Below are 17300 nucleotides of genomic sequence, written 5' to 3' on the forward strand. Positions count from 1 at the left end.
TTCCCCCAGTATTCTGTTTAAATCATTTTTTTTGATTGTGTACTATAAAAGACAGGAGCCAACAAGTCTTGGCTCTATGTGCAATTAAGAGAACACAACCAGAACCAAAAATCATAAGATGTTAGGTTATTGTTTTGTGGCATGCCCTTGTTGCTCTAAAAATGAAAAATACATGCTGATTGCAAATCAAGCCAAAATTGTTTTTTTTTAAAAAAAGCTAAAGATGAAGAGCCTTCAGGTTGAATTGAACTTCCAAACATACTGCTGGGAAATCTGTTCATGATTTAGTATAGCAATAGAGTATGAATTATCAACGAAACAAGAACAGGACTACGCATTTGACTTCTTACCTTGCTGAATTCCTCCTCACCTCCAATTGTTTTATTAATAGATGCATAGAGTACAAAAGCAAGGAAGTTATACTAAACCCTTATAAAACACTGCTTAGGCCTCACCTGGAGTATTAGGATGGAAATTGCTTGGAGCGGCGAACCAACAGTGCTCGCCACTCCATAGATTTATAGGAACAGGGGTAGGCCGTTTAGCACCTGGAGCCTGTTCCGCCATTCAGTGAGATCGCGACTGATCTGTGACCTAACTCCATATACCCGCTGTAGCCCCATATTCCTTAGATTTTTGTTAACCAAAAGGTATTATCAAACTCACATTTTAAATCTAACAATTAAGCTAGCATCAACTGCCATTTCAGAAGATGAAACTCTGGAAGTCCTGGCTCTAATTTTGAGGCAATGTCCCCTAGTTCTAGACTCCCCAACCATTGGAAATAGTTTCTCTCTATCTACCGTATCAGTTCTCCTTAATATCTTGAAAGCTTCGATCCAATCACCCCTTAATCTTCTAAATTCCAGGGAACACAACCCCAGTTTGTGTAATCTCTCCTTGTAATTTAACCCTTGGAGTCCAGGTATCATTCTAGTAAATCTACGCTGCACTCCCTCCAAAGCCAGTATATCCTTCCTACGGTGCGGTGCCCAGTACTGAACATTGTACTCCAGGTGTAGTCTAACCAGGGCTTTGTATAGCTGTAGCGTAACTTCTACCCCCTTGTATTCTAGTCCTCTAGATATAAAGGCCAGTATTCCATTAGCCGTTTTGATTATTTCCTGTACCTTTGTACAAGGACTCCTAAGTCTCTTTGGACCTCCACTGTGTCAAGCTTTTTACCATTTAGAAAGTACCCTGGTCTATCCTTTTTAGGTCCAAAGTGGATGACCTCACACTGGCCTACATTGAAATCCATTTGCCACAGATTTACCCATTGACATAATCTATTAATATCTCTGTAATTTTATACTTCCATCTATACTGCTTACAATGCTGCCTATCTTTGTGTCATCGATAAACTTGGATATGTGGCTCCCTATCCCGTCCTCTAAGTCGTTAGTAAATACACTGAATAGTTCAGGCCCCAACACAGATCCCTGTGGGACGCCACTAGTTACATCCTGCCAATTTGAGTACCAGCCCATCATCCATACACTCTGTCTCCTGCTGCTCAGTCACTAACCCACTAACTTACTGCGCGGTCTTTACTTCGGGCATTTTCTCGAATAGGAAGTGGAGAAGAGCCCAGCGTTAGTTCAAGCGAAGCTAGGACCTGTGAGAGGATCACACTTTCCCCTCGACCAATCAGATTGCTGCATTTTTGACAAGCTGCGAAACTGTTTCTGCAGGCTTTGAACGTGAAAACCAGGAAGCGAAAGGTACAACATTAAAATCATTGTAAGAACAGTTAGACAGTGGGGGAAAGAAAAGAGGGTAAGAAATAATTGAATTAAATAAGAGAAGGGAAAAGTTTTTTTTTTAAAAATTAATGACCAAAAACTATTAAAATAAGGAGTAATGAGACTTCATATTTTTAAAAGTTAATTTTTAGTTGTTTGGCAGTCATTAAGACTAAAACTTAGGTTAGACCTAGTATTTTTAAGCTTACCTGTTTTGTGGCGATATTAATTGCTTTACAGCTGGACAAGTTGGTGCTTTTCAAATGATTTCATTAATTGCAGCCGGTGATATACTTTTAATTCAAAGCTGTCATATCGCCGGCAAACCAGCAGGAGCAAGTTTCGGATTTCTGCGTATGTGCGAATGCCAGAACTTGCTCTCCCATTTCGCCACTAACAACAGAGAGCGTTGTTGAGCTCACCATTCCTTTCCAAGCAATTTCTGCCCCATTGTGTTCAATTCTGGGCACCACACTTTAGGAAGGATGTCAAGGCCTTAGAGAGGGTGCAGAAGAGATTTACTAGAATGGTACCAGGGATGAGGGTTGTAACAGCAGTAAAATCCTGATAGTGCAAGATGATTATTTTTTTAGAATTTCTTTGGATATTTACAGTTATGCTATATAAATGCCTATATTATAGTTATTTTAGAGAAATTAAGGTAATATAGGTAGATTATAATTCATAGGATGTATTTAATCCAGGAAATCCCCTGTCAAATTCTGTCTTCATCTAGGACAATTTGCTGAAGAGATGATATGATTTTCATTTGTTTCTGGTTATTCTGTAGTTGATGTGAAAATGTTATTAAAGGAGCAGATAATGCTGAAAATCATTAGATTGTTAAATTTTCAAGAGCAAGGTTAATGGTGGCTGAATAATTTGAATATTACTTTTATTGGAAGGGATTACATAATTTTTAAATCATTTTTGGTATTTGATTCCATTTTTGTTCATAAAAACCACTAGGCAGTTTCATTAATTATGAATAGGGGTTTTATTTTTAGGTTACTGCCCCCACATATATCTTAAGTTCTCTCATTTTCACTACTGATCATACAATGGTAGGTTCAGTAGTGTGGCATTGACAACCAATAAGCTCCATTACTGAGCCAATTGTATTACACCTGGGGAAATTTCTTGACTTGTAGAACCCAGCTGCCTTCATCCCTGAAACAAACAGGGAAGTGAATACTAGCTGAATGTCTACGATTAAACTTTTCTGTGAATGGGGGGCTGTTGAATTGTCAAGGAAGCAAAGTCTGCAGCTACTATGAATTGCTCCATTTAAATATATAGTTGGAAATATATCACCGTTCCTTCATCGTCGCTGTGTCAAAATCCTGGAACTCCTTATCTAAAAGCTAAGCGTGAGAACCTACACCACACGGACTGCAGCGGTTCATTAAGGCGGCTCACCAACACCTCAAGGGCAATTAGAGATGGGCAATAAATGCTGGCGGGCCATGCCAGCGAGGCCCACATCCCATGAACGAATAAAAAAAAAATAGATTTTTCCCTGAGAATGTTTGTGAAACTTTCAAATGATGAAGAAGTATAAAATTACAAAATTCATCAGTATATATTAAAATCAAAAGAATTGTCCAAATTTCATTTAAAATTCACAGCAAGTTGAAGTGTTGGAGGATACGTCCCCGGTACAGTGTCCGATAACCACCAAACTGATCCTTGATGAAGATAAGGAGACTAACGAATGCCTCATCCAGGTCCATAGAAATTTGGTGCGGAAACTGAAACCCCATCAAGTAGACGGTAAGTTATGGTTATTTAAAAGTGGTCCAGCATACTTAGTAATGCCTCGGATTGTGCATTATATGTAGATTTATCAAGTAAATCCTAATTTTGCCAAGCTGAAATTTCAAATGACCTTAAAGACTGGGCCAGCTCTTCCTGTTGCTGTCAAGGTCATTGTGGCATAACGCTTTTATGTTATAGGATTCTTCCAGGCTACCGCAGGGGATATCTAACAGATCAGCCAGTCTGAAAGTCATTCCTGCATAAAACAAATGACTGATGCCATGTTTTCCAGGGAAGGCACCCTTGTCTGTTCAGGGGAAAGTACTCATCAAATGGAGACGGCACTGAACTTTTTTACCACACATGCCAAGAGTGCAAGGCACCGAGGATGGACCCCCTGCGTGACTATCAGAGCTGCTCACAATACCCCATGTGCATATGTGAACAGGAAGGGATGCCATCCATTAGTGTGCACATAGTTTCCGACCACAAACACACGTTGCACGTTAATGCCCATTATTCAGAGAGCACCGACAATACTTTTATTCTGCAATAGTTCACATCTGCATTGTTTGGTGCTGAGAGAATAAATGGCTGACTCTTGGGTGATGAGGGCTACCCATTGCATCCATGGCTTATGATCCCAATTAACAAGCCCCACACAGGTACAAGGAAGCCCAGTGTACCATCTGAGTTGCTGTGGAGTTGCATTGGGATGCATAAGCAATGATTCATTTGCTTAGACCCCTTGGGTAGGTTGCTACTGTAGAGTCCATGCAAGGCATGCAAAATTATTACTGTCTGCTGCATATAGCATTGTTTTGTCTTTCAAAGTGGGATGAGGAGGGTAATGGGCAGGATAATGAAGACAGGGAAACAAAAGGAGGAGGGTCATGATCAGGCAAGGAGTTTGGGCTGAAACTAATTCCAGTAAGCAACACCTACTCCCACATTAACATTTTACATTAACCTTTGACATCCCTCACAAAATCAGCACATTCCCATACTCATCCTGTCAGGTTGTCTTAGCTTCTCTACACTTAGAACCGTCTCATTCTCCTTCTCAAGCAGCATTGAAAGATCATTTCAAAAGAGAAATCAAGTTTCATGATTTATGTGCATAAAGAAAAGTTAAGTGATCTAATTCCTACACCTGTATTTCCCCCTTGGTGACGGTATGTGTGCCCAATCTTCCACTTGACCTGAGGCTGTGTCAAAGTACTTCCTGAGTGGGAGGGTCAACTGTGGTGGTAGGGAAAGATTGGGTACTTTGAACTTTCTAGGATGGTTGTGACCTTGAGTGCAGGGGCCCCAGATGTTGCTGCAGCACATAGAGCCATGTATGATGACACTACAGCTGTTGGTGCTTGCTTGGTCTCAAGACGCAAGCCTTTTAAGGGTCGTGGGAGGAGGATGTGTGGCCATCTTGAGAGGAAGGCACCTAATTGGACAACCATGCTATTGGTGCTGGGTACCACAGCTGGAGGTTTGGTGCACTGCGTAAGAGCAGTCTATAAGATGTGTTGAAAGTGGTGAAGCCTGCTGTCACTGCCCTTTCCAAACAATCTCCCAGTCTTTCCGTTATGACAGTGATTGACTCTTGCAACTGAGTGCCCTGGGTCGTCATGGTGTTAGTCTTAATATTTGAGACAACGCTGTTCTGAGAGTGGTCCCTCAGTGTTTTAGGGCTGCACTGCAGATGGCTGTGAAGATGCCACTTGCTCCATGGTACTCTGCAATAATGTCTGACTTGCTCAGCTGCACATTCTTAGACAACTGCTTCATGCTGCTTGTGATGAACGCTAAGGATGAAGCAAATGCCTTGTGCTTCTGCATCAACTCATGGCTAAAGGAAGGCCCAGTAGGATACCAATCCCATGCACTAAGGAACATGGCATGAGCTTGCTGCTTGGACAGATTCTTTCTCCTTCTGATCCCCTCCACTTGTTTGTCCTCAATTGACAATAGTGCTTCACCAGCTAGATTGAGGTTGGAGGTAAGGAGACTGCCTGGCATGTACGCTGTGCTGCACATGTGACTGGTGTCACTGTTTACTGGGTCAACTAAAAGAAAAATGACAGCCTATTACATTGCATTACTAAAACAATGCTCTGAGGGACAAGAACATTACCAGGCAATTACAGGCCAGTCAGCCGAACATCGGTGATGGAGAAACTTTGAGACAGTAATCCGGTACAAGATTAATTGGCACTTAGAGAAGTATGGGCTAATAAATGAAAGTCAGCACAGATTTGGTAAAGGAAAATCATGTTTGACTAACTTGATTGAGTTCTTTGAAGTAATGGAGAGGGTTGATGAGGCTAGTGCAGTTGATTTGTATATAGACTTTCAAAAGGCATCTGATAAAGTACCACATAATAGACTTGTTAGCAAAATTAAAGCCCATTGGATTAAAAGGACATTGGCAGCCTGGGTACAAAATTGGCTAGGGGACAGAAAGCAGAGAGTAGTGGTGAATGGTTGGTTGTTTTTTCAGACTTTAGGAAAGTATACAGTGGTATTCCCCAGGGGTCAGTATTAGGACTACTGCTCTTTTTGATATATATTAATGACCTGGAGTTAGGTATAGAGGGTATAATTTCAAAGTTTGCGGATGACACAAAACTCGGAAATGTAGTAAACAGTGTGGAGAATAGTAACAGACTTCAGGAGGACATAGACTGATGAAATGGGCAGACACATGGCAGATGAAATTTAACGCGGAGAAGTGTGAAGAGAAGCATTTTGGTAGGAAGAATGAGGAGAGGCAATATAAACTAAATGGTACAATTTTAAAGGGGGTGCAGGAACAAAGGCAGCTGGGGGTGCACATACACAAATCTTTGAAGGTTGCAGGACAGGTTGAGAAGGCTGTTTAGAAAAAGCAAATGGGATCCTGGGCTTTATTAATAGAGGCATAGAGTACAAAAACCAAGGCAGTTATGCTAAACCTTTATAAAACACTGGTTAGGCCCCAGCTGGAGTATTGTGTTTATTTCTGGGCACCACACTTTTGGGAAGAATGTCAAGGCCTTAGAGAGAGGATGCAGAAGAAATTTACTAGAATGGTGCCAGGGATGAGGGACTTCAGTTATGTGGGGAGACTGGAGAAGCTGGGATTGTTCTCCTTAGAACAGAGAAGGTTAAGGGGAGATTTGATTGAGGTGTTCAAAATCTTGAACGGTTTTGAGAGTAAATAAGAAGCGACTGTTTCCAGTGGCACAAGGGTCAATAACCAGAGGACACACATTTATGGTAATTGGCAAAAGAGCCAGAGGCGACATGAAGAAACATTTTTTTACGTAGTGAGTTGTAATGATCTGGAATGCACTACCTGAAAGGGTGATGGAAGCAGATTCAATATTAACTTTCAAAAGGGAGTTGGATAAATAAATAAAGGGAAAAAATTTGCAGGGGAATGGGACTAATTGGATAGCTTTTTCAAAGAGTCAGCACAGGCACAATGGGCTCAATGGCCTCCTCCTGTGCTGTATCTACTATGATTACACAATTTTTACGTAACGCAAATAGGAAATGTGGAACAGATGTCAAAAAAAGGTGGATGCTTGCTTGAAAACATGAACTCTCCTGTGGCTTCAGTTGTTTTGTATGGGCACAACACTTCCTCCTGGGCTGACTTTGCAAAGGGGATAGTGTGTCCTTAATGGTGGGAGTACTTGAGTGAAAGGTGTTGCGATGCCCCACTGCAGTGTTGCCTAACACCTTGTGTTGTGTGCAAAAGTGCAGTGAAAAGGGAAACCTGTTCTCGCCCTGAATCCAAGAGGGCAGGAGAGCAACAAATGCTGCATGCAGCACCTTCCATCGAGAAAGAGGCTGCATATGTGCAAAGGAGAATTCACTTACCCTGGAATTTCTGTGGATGCTTGAAAATGTCTTCCACGTTTTCTCCCAAGTACACTGCTACTGCAACAAGGTAAATTGACGTTTTTGTATTACTTAGTATGACAGGAGAGCAGAGCAGAACAGATGTCTTTGGCTGCATTTTTATAACATGAAAGAGCTTTTGGAATGTGTAGTCAAAGGAGGAGACTAATTTTAAAAATAAATATATTAAGCTGTGTGACGTTACAACGAAGGTGGGAGTTTAATAACATCCAAACTACAGTAATTTAGTGTATGAGCTCGTGTGTATGACCCATCGAAAATAAGAATCACATATCTAACTGCCTTTGTAACCTATTAAAGTGTACTTTTTCCATCATCAAAATACAACCTTGCTGTTTTCATTTCAGATTATTATAGATTTTTCTGAATTAAAAATAAATGTTCATCTGTGCAGGTGTGCAATTCATGTGGGACTGTTGCTGTGAGTCAGTGAGCAAGGCATTAAAAGAGACTGGCTCTGGGTGCATTTTGGCACACTGCATGGGACTTGGAAAGACACTACAGGTGAGTGTCTAGCCTGCAAAAAGCTTCAACTTGTTTTTTTTTAAAAAAGCTTTCTTTTTCAATTCCTGGTGAAAGTACAAAATACATAAGAATGACTAATTACTAATACAATGCTGTGGGTTCAAGGTTTTACAATCTGGCATTTACATGAAGCTTCTGTAATAACGTTTCTAAGGGTGCACATCACCTTGCAGCTAAGCAAAAAAAAAAGACTTCAGTTTTGCCTACTTAAATGCATTGCATTTTTGCTTGCTGAAAATGCGCACTAAACCAGGTTATGCGTTCATCCAATCTGGTATTGAGATCAGTATGCGCTGCTTCAGTGGGTAGATGTTTATAAGCATGACGGGTATGAAACCAAGTGCTTTATTTTTGCATACAGAGTATAGAAATGCAGAACAGTGCAATGAATAGGTCTCAGATGAAGAAAACTGAGTCAAAATGCCTTTTATTTTAAAAGCTAAACAAGACACCAGAGGGCTGTTTTTTGGCAAGTACGCTAGGAGCAGTCAGCTAAAGAGAGGAGCAATGAAGGGGGCAGCAAGACAGACTCTTAAGTAGAGCAGCAAAGATGAGGCAGAAAGACCCCTTTAATGATTTTTTTCCCAAAAAATACAGGCAACACATTGTTGGTTTGTGGCAAATCAGCCAAGTTTATTCAGAACAACCCTCAGTTCACTATTGAAATGGTGGTTTCTCTCTGCCTCCTGACATGAGTGCTGTATTGAAGCATCAGATGAAAGGGGAGAGAACAGCATTAATTCCATCAGTTATGTGGAACTGATCACCTGTTTTGAATAAGGTCATCTTTTTGACATGAAGAGTGGGGGATGGGGCGACAATGGAAAATGCACATAACACAATTAACTTCAGATATAACGTTAGAGTTGAACAGTTCAATCAATTGCAGTTTACAGGAAAGAACCTTTTTGCTCATTTGTACAATCTGAAATTTAATATGGTCTACATTTAAACTAGGATGTCAGTGTCAGCACCCACTTCTCAAGCAATTGTCCAGAAACGTTGCAATACATCTTGCCATGCGCTGTCACCCAGGCTTATCAACACCACGGGTAGGCATGTCTGAAGCAATTAACTGTGATCACTTTGCATTTGCAGTGTGAAATACAGTACTTTTTGTCTGTACAGGATCTGAGCTGATGAAGCACGAGTCTGTCCGTTCCTTTCAAAACTGAATTTTTTGCACTTAAGTGACATGTATATTTAACCTGAATATTTAACATTGAGTTAATGACAAAGGACTTTGGATTCTGCAGAAGAATGCATTTAACTGAATTGTTCATTGAACTAATGTGTACTTAGGTGGGCTTCCAGAAATGCTACCAGTCAAATTGATTTTTAACTTTGTTTTATTTTGGCATTTGTGAATCCTCGATTTCACTGCGGTACCGCAATAAGGTATTTAAATAACAAGTCTTATTCAAATTCTTAACTAAAACTTGTACGTTAAGTGCAGACTTGTACTTTTATATGTATTCCTCTCAAATCTCCAGTTTCATAATACAATTGCATTATATTTCCTGTGAGAGGGACTTTACCAATAATATAATGTGCTTAGGCCCAGAGTCATCTCAGCATTTTTAGTTTATTCATGGTTTTTTGATTTTTTTTTTAAATTCATCCTTTTTCCTGAATTCTTTTTACTGTCTGTCTTATTTTACTTGGAAGTTATTACCAATGACTTCAAAACTGCAACTGTACTCTGCAGTTAGGTAAAAATAATTTTAACGCATTATCAGCTTAGGCAGTGAACATGAGCTCTGGGATTAATTTTCTGTTCTGCTTTGCCTTTTTGTGCATTTAGACCAAGTGCTTGAAAAGGAAAATGGATAAAAACTATAATGAATAAAAGTGAACTTCTAAGGTGCAGTTTTTCATGTTTTGATTGCAGGTGGTGACCTTCTTACACACCATGCTGTTGTCGGAGAAGCTAGACTTCAGTACTGCTTTAATCGTTTGCCCACTTAACACAGTTCTTAATTGGATCAACGAATTTTCAAAATGGCAGGTTGGACTGGCTGATGATGAAAGTTTAGAGGTATTGTGTACCTGTTTGGCTAAATGCTTTTTGGAGCTTTGAGTTTTTCTTGTGTAGTGGTTTATAGACTGGATATCAATACATTGGATTAAAATGTGTGATGAGTCCTGCTAGAATCTGGTTTAACTTGATTCTCTTTTGATCCCTGTGATCTATTAACCTACAGCCATGCCACACTGTACATGCCTGATCATCATCTTCTCGTGATTTGTCATGTCTAACTTTTCCAACTGGGGTGAGAAGTCCAGTGTTAGAAGAACTGAGGATACAGGGACTTGAGGCAGCAGGAAATTCCTAATTTAGGATGGGGCGAGGTCATAGTAATTTGAAAACCAGGATGAAACTTTTGAAATCGACAATTGTTCAAAATAATTTAGAATAGTTATAATGAGAGAGAATTCTGAGCCAACATGAAGTAAGTAAATGCTGATTGCTTCTAATTAGTACAAATGTAAATATATATTCGAAAACTTTGGGATTGTAAGGAGCCTCTAACGTTACTTACTGGTGTGGATCAATCGGATTGTTGGGGAAAATAAATTCTCAACCAATTTTTGACTGTTGTTAGTAGTTCCCAGTTCTCTTTTCTCTCTTTCCAACTCCCTTCCCCCCCACCCCCAGTTAATCGTCTATCACTTTACTCACTGCCCAGCTCTCCTTCCTACTGGGCTTGGCCTCCACTCAAACCTCCCATGCCTGTTCCAGGTACTCCAGCTCTACACCCCACCCCTCCCTCCCAATCTGCATGCACGACTTGATCATTAGCACCGCCAGTCTCTTCAGTCCTACTCAACTCTGAAGATGGAGAGCAAACATTGAGTGACCATTTCAATCTTATTAAAATAGTATTTTTGTTCTGTTACAAACCAAGTTTGTATTTTTGGTGACTGGTTTATTTAGGGTACTTGTGATGGAAATTTTAAGCTGTCCGTTTAGATTGATTATTGGGTGCTTATAAAACAATTCATATTGCATTAACTAGTAATGATTCAAAATTTTAAACTACGAGTTGGTTATAAAAATTTTGACTTGGAAGGTGTATGGATTTTTTTGAGCTTGATAGTGATTCTTAAGATACCGTTGGGTTTTTTTTTGGCTGTGTAAAATGATAGAGCTAAATTAATTATAATTTGGTATAGCTATTTTTGCAAAAGTTAATTTTTCTTCAAATTGTTAACATTAGATTCTTATATCTTTCACATTTCCTTTTATTTCAGCATTTTGAAAGGCTTTAGTACCTGATTGCTTTTCCTGTCTACTACAACAATTTAACTATACTGCAGGGAACTTCTGTTAGAGTAACCAGGCTACTTGTTAAATTGCTTTCAATTTCTTTAAACAAATAACAGATGTTTAAATATGCATCAGATTGTTGTAGGTAATAGACAGAAATCCTATAAATCAAGTCACCATTGCAGATATTACAGATAAGAGATGCACATTTTTAAAGGACGTTAAAGAGACAATTTCCTGGGTTTCAAAATTTATTTTTAATATTGCAAAAATGAGGAGTAAAACAAGCTCCCAAGATCTTCTTGTAACTGGCCAATTAGAATTGAACTAGTGTCTATTGGAGATGATCGCCTGATATTACTGAGCAGGTTACTCTACCTCAGATCACTTTACCTTTTTTATTTAATATGTTTTCTTTGGGTGAAGAAGAGGAAAATTGTTTAAGATTGCCATTGGACACTTGTGTAGAATTCTTTCAGTCTTCCATAGATGTTACATTATCCCAGTCCTCTGTAATGAGTACTGCTTAACTTTTACATAGAACTACAACACAGACTCGGGCCATTCAGTTTCACAGCAGTTCTTGTTTCTGTTACAAAAATAGCGTAGCCTTGGATTTCGCTACTTTTGATTGTTTAGTGTTCCAGTGTAAAATATAATTGAAGTTTGAGCTCCAAAAGACTATTAGTGAAGTTGTTAGAGTAACCCGTTATGCTTCTAGCTTGTTCTAGTCAATAAACTGGCCAATGTTTACAAAGTTTAGTGGGTAAAAAGCCTCTGCTAGGAGCATTTCTTTCTGATTTGGCTTAAGGTGCACAAAAATTAATAATGCCATAATATTCCCTACTTACGAGTATAGGAAATGCCCTGAATAATTTGTTCGTTTTGGGATATCAATAATTCCTGAAACAGAGGGTCTGCCTCTCAACACAAAACAGAACCATTGTGCTTTAATAGTATATTGTGAGATGACACATAAGCTGTGATACTGGAAACCTTGACGTTCCAGACTCATTGAACAGACCGTTACCAAGGTGACTGTTGTCATGATATAATGCTGCTGCACAAACGAGGATGTGTTTGATGATATATCCCATGTAGCTCATTTATGAAGACATCCTTTAGGAATTTCTTCTTTGCTGTTAGAAAATGTTAGTTGAAAATTTGTTTTACATCCTTCAGTATTTTAAACCCTTGAATCATTTGTGTTGTGACTGGTATTTAGAAATATAGTTCAATGAGTGTTATTTTCTGTTCTAAAGGTAAATGAATTAGCAACAGTTAAACGTCCTCAGGAACGGTCCTACATGCTTGAAAGATGGATGGAAGATGGGGGTGTCATGATTCTAGGTTATGAAATGTACCGTAATCTTGCACAAGGCAGGAATGTGAAAAGCAGGAAGATGAAAGAAATATTCCAGAGGACTTTAGTAAACCCTGGTGAGATGTGTTTCATTTTTATAGATTCTGTGCCTTTTGAAAACGTTGTGATGAATTTGCAATAGCCAATGATGTTATGGATATTATCATTGTACACCATTTTTAGAACTGTTAATGGAAGTTAGCACTTAACGATTAAAAGTGGTTTAAAATGTTTTATTTTAAGATTATCAAAGTTCTGTAAGATATATCGAGTAGATACTATATTTCATTATAAATTACTGATGTTATATGGTAATGCAATGGAAATTGAACAAAAATATGGTATTACTTTTAGACCAAGGATAAGTGTGTGCTTTCTTTTGTAGAATCAGTTTTGGATTGGCTTTTATTATCTTGGCAGTTTTACGGTCTCTGTACTGTTTCATGCTTGTATAAATTGAGAGGGGAGAGCCTATTAATCTGTCCAAGAACCACGTTTGTGTTGATTGAGTGGTGGTACAAGTAACCAAGTAGGGCTTAGCTTTGAATGCAGATATAATATTGAGATTAGTCTTAGCAAGCATACTGCCAACACATTATTTTTCCAGTTGTTCACTATAATAAAGCAGCTGGGTTTCAAAGTACTCTGGTCTTTGAGCAATTTAGAGGTAATCCTTTCTAGATAGCCACAAATTGTGGAAACATATGGAATGTTGTACCCAATCACGTCATTGATTTTCTTATAACTGTAGCTGACTGGGCACATGTTAACTTGTTTCCTTGGTCTGGGTTACTAACAAATAAGGTGTACCATGAATGATACATATTCACTGCACCTGCAAATGTAATTTTGTTTTCAATTCCAAAATTTAAAAAAATCCAACTAAAGCAGATCCACTTCATGACTACCCAAGTTTGGTGCCAGAAGACAAGTTCAGGTACAATCCAAGGAAAGCTGCTTATGATCATTTACTTCCCATCGCAACCTCTAGTGCCGTCTGAGCAGTTTAATGGTTTGCTGTTCAATTACATTCATCTGACTTCCCAACATTGTCCCCAGCGGTGAAGTTCTCGCTACTGTGTAGGTTTGTCATGCCTTTGAAAAATTTGGCAATATTCACAGGTTAATTTCTTTTTAACGCCTCCTTGCAACTATGTTAAATTTTGTTCTTTGTGTGACTTTTTGCTCCAACACACTATGCCACATAAATTGGAGGCCATTCACTCTTCTTTCTCCTTTCCCCCTTATTTAGATAGTGGGGGGATTTGAAGAGTAAGTCACTTGATTTCCTATTTACTTTGCAGAACCACTTGACAGCATATTTGGTTTCCATTACACTGAAATCTCCCCCTTTTTATACTGTGCTGGAACAACTGTGCATGTTCAAGAGTCAACTTTACCACGCTGGGCACAGATATGTCTTGATGTTGGGGAGTCCCATATAGGACAGTAATGTTAAAATTAGACTTAGCTTTGAACCTGCCCATAATTAGATGGCAATCCAGTGGCAAGCATTTGTGAATGTTATGTGTATCTGTGTCCTTCACATTGTCACGCATGCAAATTTCTGGGTTATACTTAATACAAAAAGCTTATTGACCTGAATAACACATAAAAAATACTTTCTAATGGTTAGGAGTCATGCTTGCAACAAATATATAAAGAAACTCCAGTCTGGTTTCTAACTTAAGAGTCAGCTATGAGCAATTAACTTGTAATTGTTTTCAACTTCAGAGCAATTGCACCAGGTAGCCTTAAAGATGCATAGACCTGCATTTTAGCAGTAGATTAATGCTTTGTTTGTGACATGATATAATGCTCCTGCCCATCTAAAACTGCATCCTCCAACCTGCCTTACTACAGTATCAATTGTAGGATAAATGGAATTTTTTTTTGGCTGAAGCGTTTGAGAGATGAGACCATAAGACCGTAAGAGATAGGAGCAGGAGAAGGCCATTTGGCCTATCGAGCCTGCTCTGCCATTTAATGAGATCAAGGCTGATCTGATTTTTACCTCAACTCCACTTTCCTGCCTTTTCCCCATATCCTTTGACTCCCTTGCTGATCAAAAATTTGTCTATCTCAGCCTTGAATGTATTCAGTGACTCAGCCGCCACAGCTTTTTGGGGTAAAGAATTCCAAAGATTCACAACCCTCCCGGGAGAAGAAATTCCTCCTCATTTCCATCTTAAAACAGGTGACCCCTTATGCTGAGACTATGCCCCCTAGTTTTAGATTCCCCCATGAGGGGTAACATCCTCTCAGCATCTACCCTATCGAGTCCCCTCAGAATCTTGTATGTTTCAACAAGATCTCTCTTTCTTCTAAAATCCAATGAGTGTAGACCCAACCTGTTCAATCTTTCCTCCATAAGACGACCCTTCCATTCCCGAATCAACCTAGTGAACCTTCTCTGAACCGCCTCCAATGCAAGTATATCCTTCCTTAAATAAGGACACCAGAACTGTACGCAGCACTCCAGGTGTGGTCTCACCAGCACCCTGTACAGTTGTAGCATGACTTCCCTGCTTTTATACTCCATCCCCCTAGAAGTAAAGGCTAATATTCCATTTGTCTTCCGGATTACCTGCTGCACCTGTATGTTTACTTTTTGTGTTTCATGTATGAGGACACCCAGATCCCTCTGTATCGCAGCATTTTGTAGTTTTTCTCCATTCAAATAATATTTTGGTTTTTTATTTTTCCTCCTAAAATGGATGACTTCACATTTTCCCACATTATATTCCATGTGCCATATTTTTGCCCATTCGCTTAACCTGTCAATATCCCTTTGCAGACACTTTGTGTCCTCCTTGCAACTTGCTTTTCCACCTATCTTTGTATCACTTTCCACCTATCTTTGTATCATGAGCCTAGATGTTAATGCGGCAATGTCGATGATAGGTTGGCGGAGCGGGTTATCTGCCTGCCTGATGAATGCGCCACTGACCCCAGCGGATTTGGCATGTTAATTTAAATTTTATTGGAGATCTCCTAGCAGTATTCCTGCCTGCATTTGGAAAATCACCGCTGCAGTGGGGAGGGGAAGCATACGTAATATTTACCACCCTCCAGTCCTTGGGCAGAATTCCTGTATCTAACGATTTTTGAAGCATTATGGTTAGTGCATCTGCTATCTCCTCTCCACCCTCCTTCAGTATCCTGGGATTCATATCAATGCCCATTTAGATATGATGCACTGCTAAGTCTATTTGTGCAAGTAAGTGACCAGCTCCACTGCTGCACAGGATTTGGCATATTGTGCTACTATTGAGGCTGATTAGTTTTGTGCTGTCAGATGAGGCTTCCTAAAACCTTGCATCTGCCCTTGTAATGTTCTTAACATAGTTCAGGCATTATACTAGAAGTGAATTACCCAAGATATCAATGGGCAAATTATTAGGGATAGTGTCTCTTTAACATAATACACTCACCACCATGCAATAATGAATGCTAATTAGGAACTGGTAAGATGGCAGTTTTAATGCTAACTGTTGACACTAAACAGCTCCTGTTATTTTTTTTTAATTGCCTTTTAAAAGAGAGAAAAATATTTTAAAAATAGAAGAACTCTCCTGTTTGCAATCCACTTCACCAGTGCTTGACTGACCTCCTTCCCTAGCTACATCTATGCTTCTGCAATTGTGAACTGGTCCATATGGGATGCACAGAAGTGTTGGTTGATTGGCCTTCCCTTTTGGAGTTCCCACTCCTCACTCTTCTGTCAGCTGCAGATCTACCTGGTGCCTCACTAGAGTTGTCTCCATTGAGGTCAGGAGATCATTAAAGGAAATCCAAAGGCTGTGCTTTCGGGACCATAACTGCTGCTTATATATTGATACACATTTGTTCTTAGTCCAACTAAGGATTGTCTTCTAACTAAGGATTGTCTTTTAGTTTTTAAAAAAATGCTAATTTAAATAAACTGATTTGTGAAATTGGCACCTTTTAGGTTGATTGAATGCTGCCCTTATGCAATAGTGTGGAGTAGTTGTGACTCCTGACTTAAACTCTACCAGTCAAGGATGTATCTGCAAGTGTTAAAGAAAGCTATTACTGCCATTTTGATTGTTGCGGTTACCAAATTTTCAATATGTTTGCATGAAAGTTGCAACCAAAAAAAGCCTCAATTCTTTGGGCTTTCGTTTTAAGTATCATTTTTACAATAACTGTGTCCTCTCAATAGCATAATTACAGATCTCAACCAAACAATCACCCAAAGTCAAGTGTTCACTCCAACAAGTTCTATAGACCCTGCTCTTGTGTATGTTTCGTGAACTAATGGTTTTGTCAGAGATGATTATTAACATCTAGTTCGACACAGAATTAAAAAGAAAATTCGCAGGGTTAAATTTGAATCTATATAATGTTACTTTGTACCTCACATCAAATACCCATTTCTAATGAGTTCTAATTCTGCAGTCATGGTGTGCTGTCTTGTTTTTGAATATTTACTTTGAACGTTAAAATCTGAATTACTTGGATAATGTGCATGATTTTATTTTCCCTCCCAAGAACACTTGAGTAGCTTAAGAGATTGTAGTATATATCTGTTTACTTACCAAGTTGCTGTAACAACCTTTCTCAGCCACACATCAGGGACGCTATCTATCTGACCTCATTACAGTTCATAGGAAATGAAAAGAAAAAAGTTGGCACAATAAATTGTTTGAGATAGCCTGGAAAACATGATGCTGTAAAGCTTAAAATATTGAACAAGTAACCTAACCTA

The 17300-nt window shown here is 39.1% G+C and overlaps 1 protein-coding gene across 8 annotated transcripts in view; it reads left to right on the forward strand.

Annotated features, from left to right (window-relative positions):
- atrx (ATRX chromatin remodeler) overlaps window positions 1-17300 on the forward strand; it is a 177020-nt gene that overhangs the window by 81842 nt on the left and 77878 nt on the right. For all 8 annotated transcript variants that reach the window (XM_067997179.1, XM_067997178.1, XM_067997175.1 and 5 more), the window contains 4 exons: window positions 3374-3518; window positions 7804-7913; window positions 9826-9972; window positions 12468-12645. In XM_067997179.1, the coding sequence (XP_067853280.1) occupies window positions 3374-3518; window positions 7804-7913; window positions 9826-9972; window positions 12468-12645 (580 nt within the window). The remainder of the gene's footprint in view (window positions 1-3373; window positions 3519-7803; window positions 7914-9825; window positions 9973-12467; window positions 12646-17300) is intronic.

Source organism: Heptranchias perlo, chromosome 15, assembly GCF_035084215.1.
Source record: "Heptranchias perlo isolate sHepPer1 chromosome 15, sHepPer1.hap1, whole genome shotgun sequence".
Classification (NCBI taxonomy): domain Eukaryota; kingdom Metazoa; phylum Chordata; class Chondrichthyes; order Hexanchiformes; family Hexanchidae; genus Heptranchias; species Heptranchias perlo.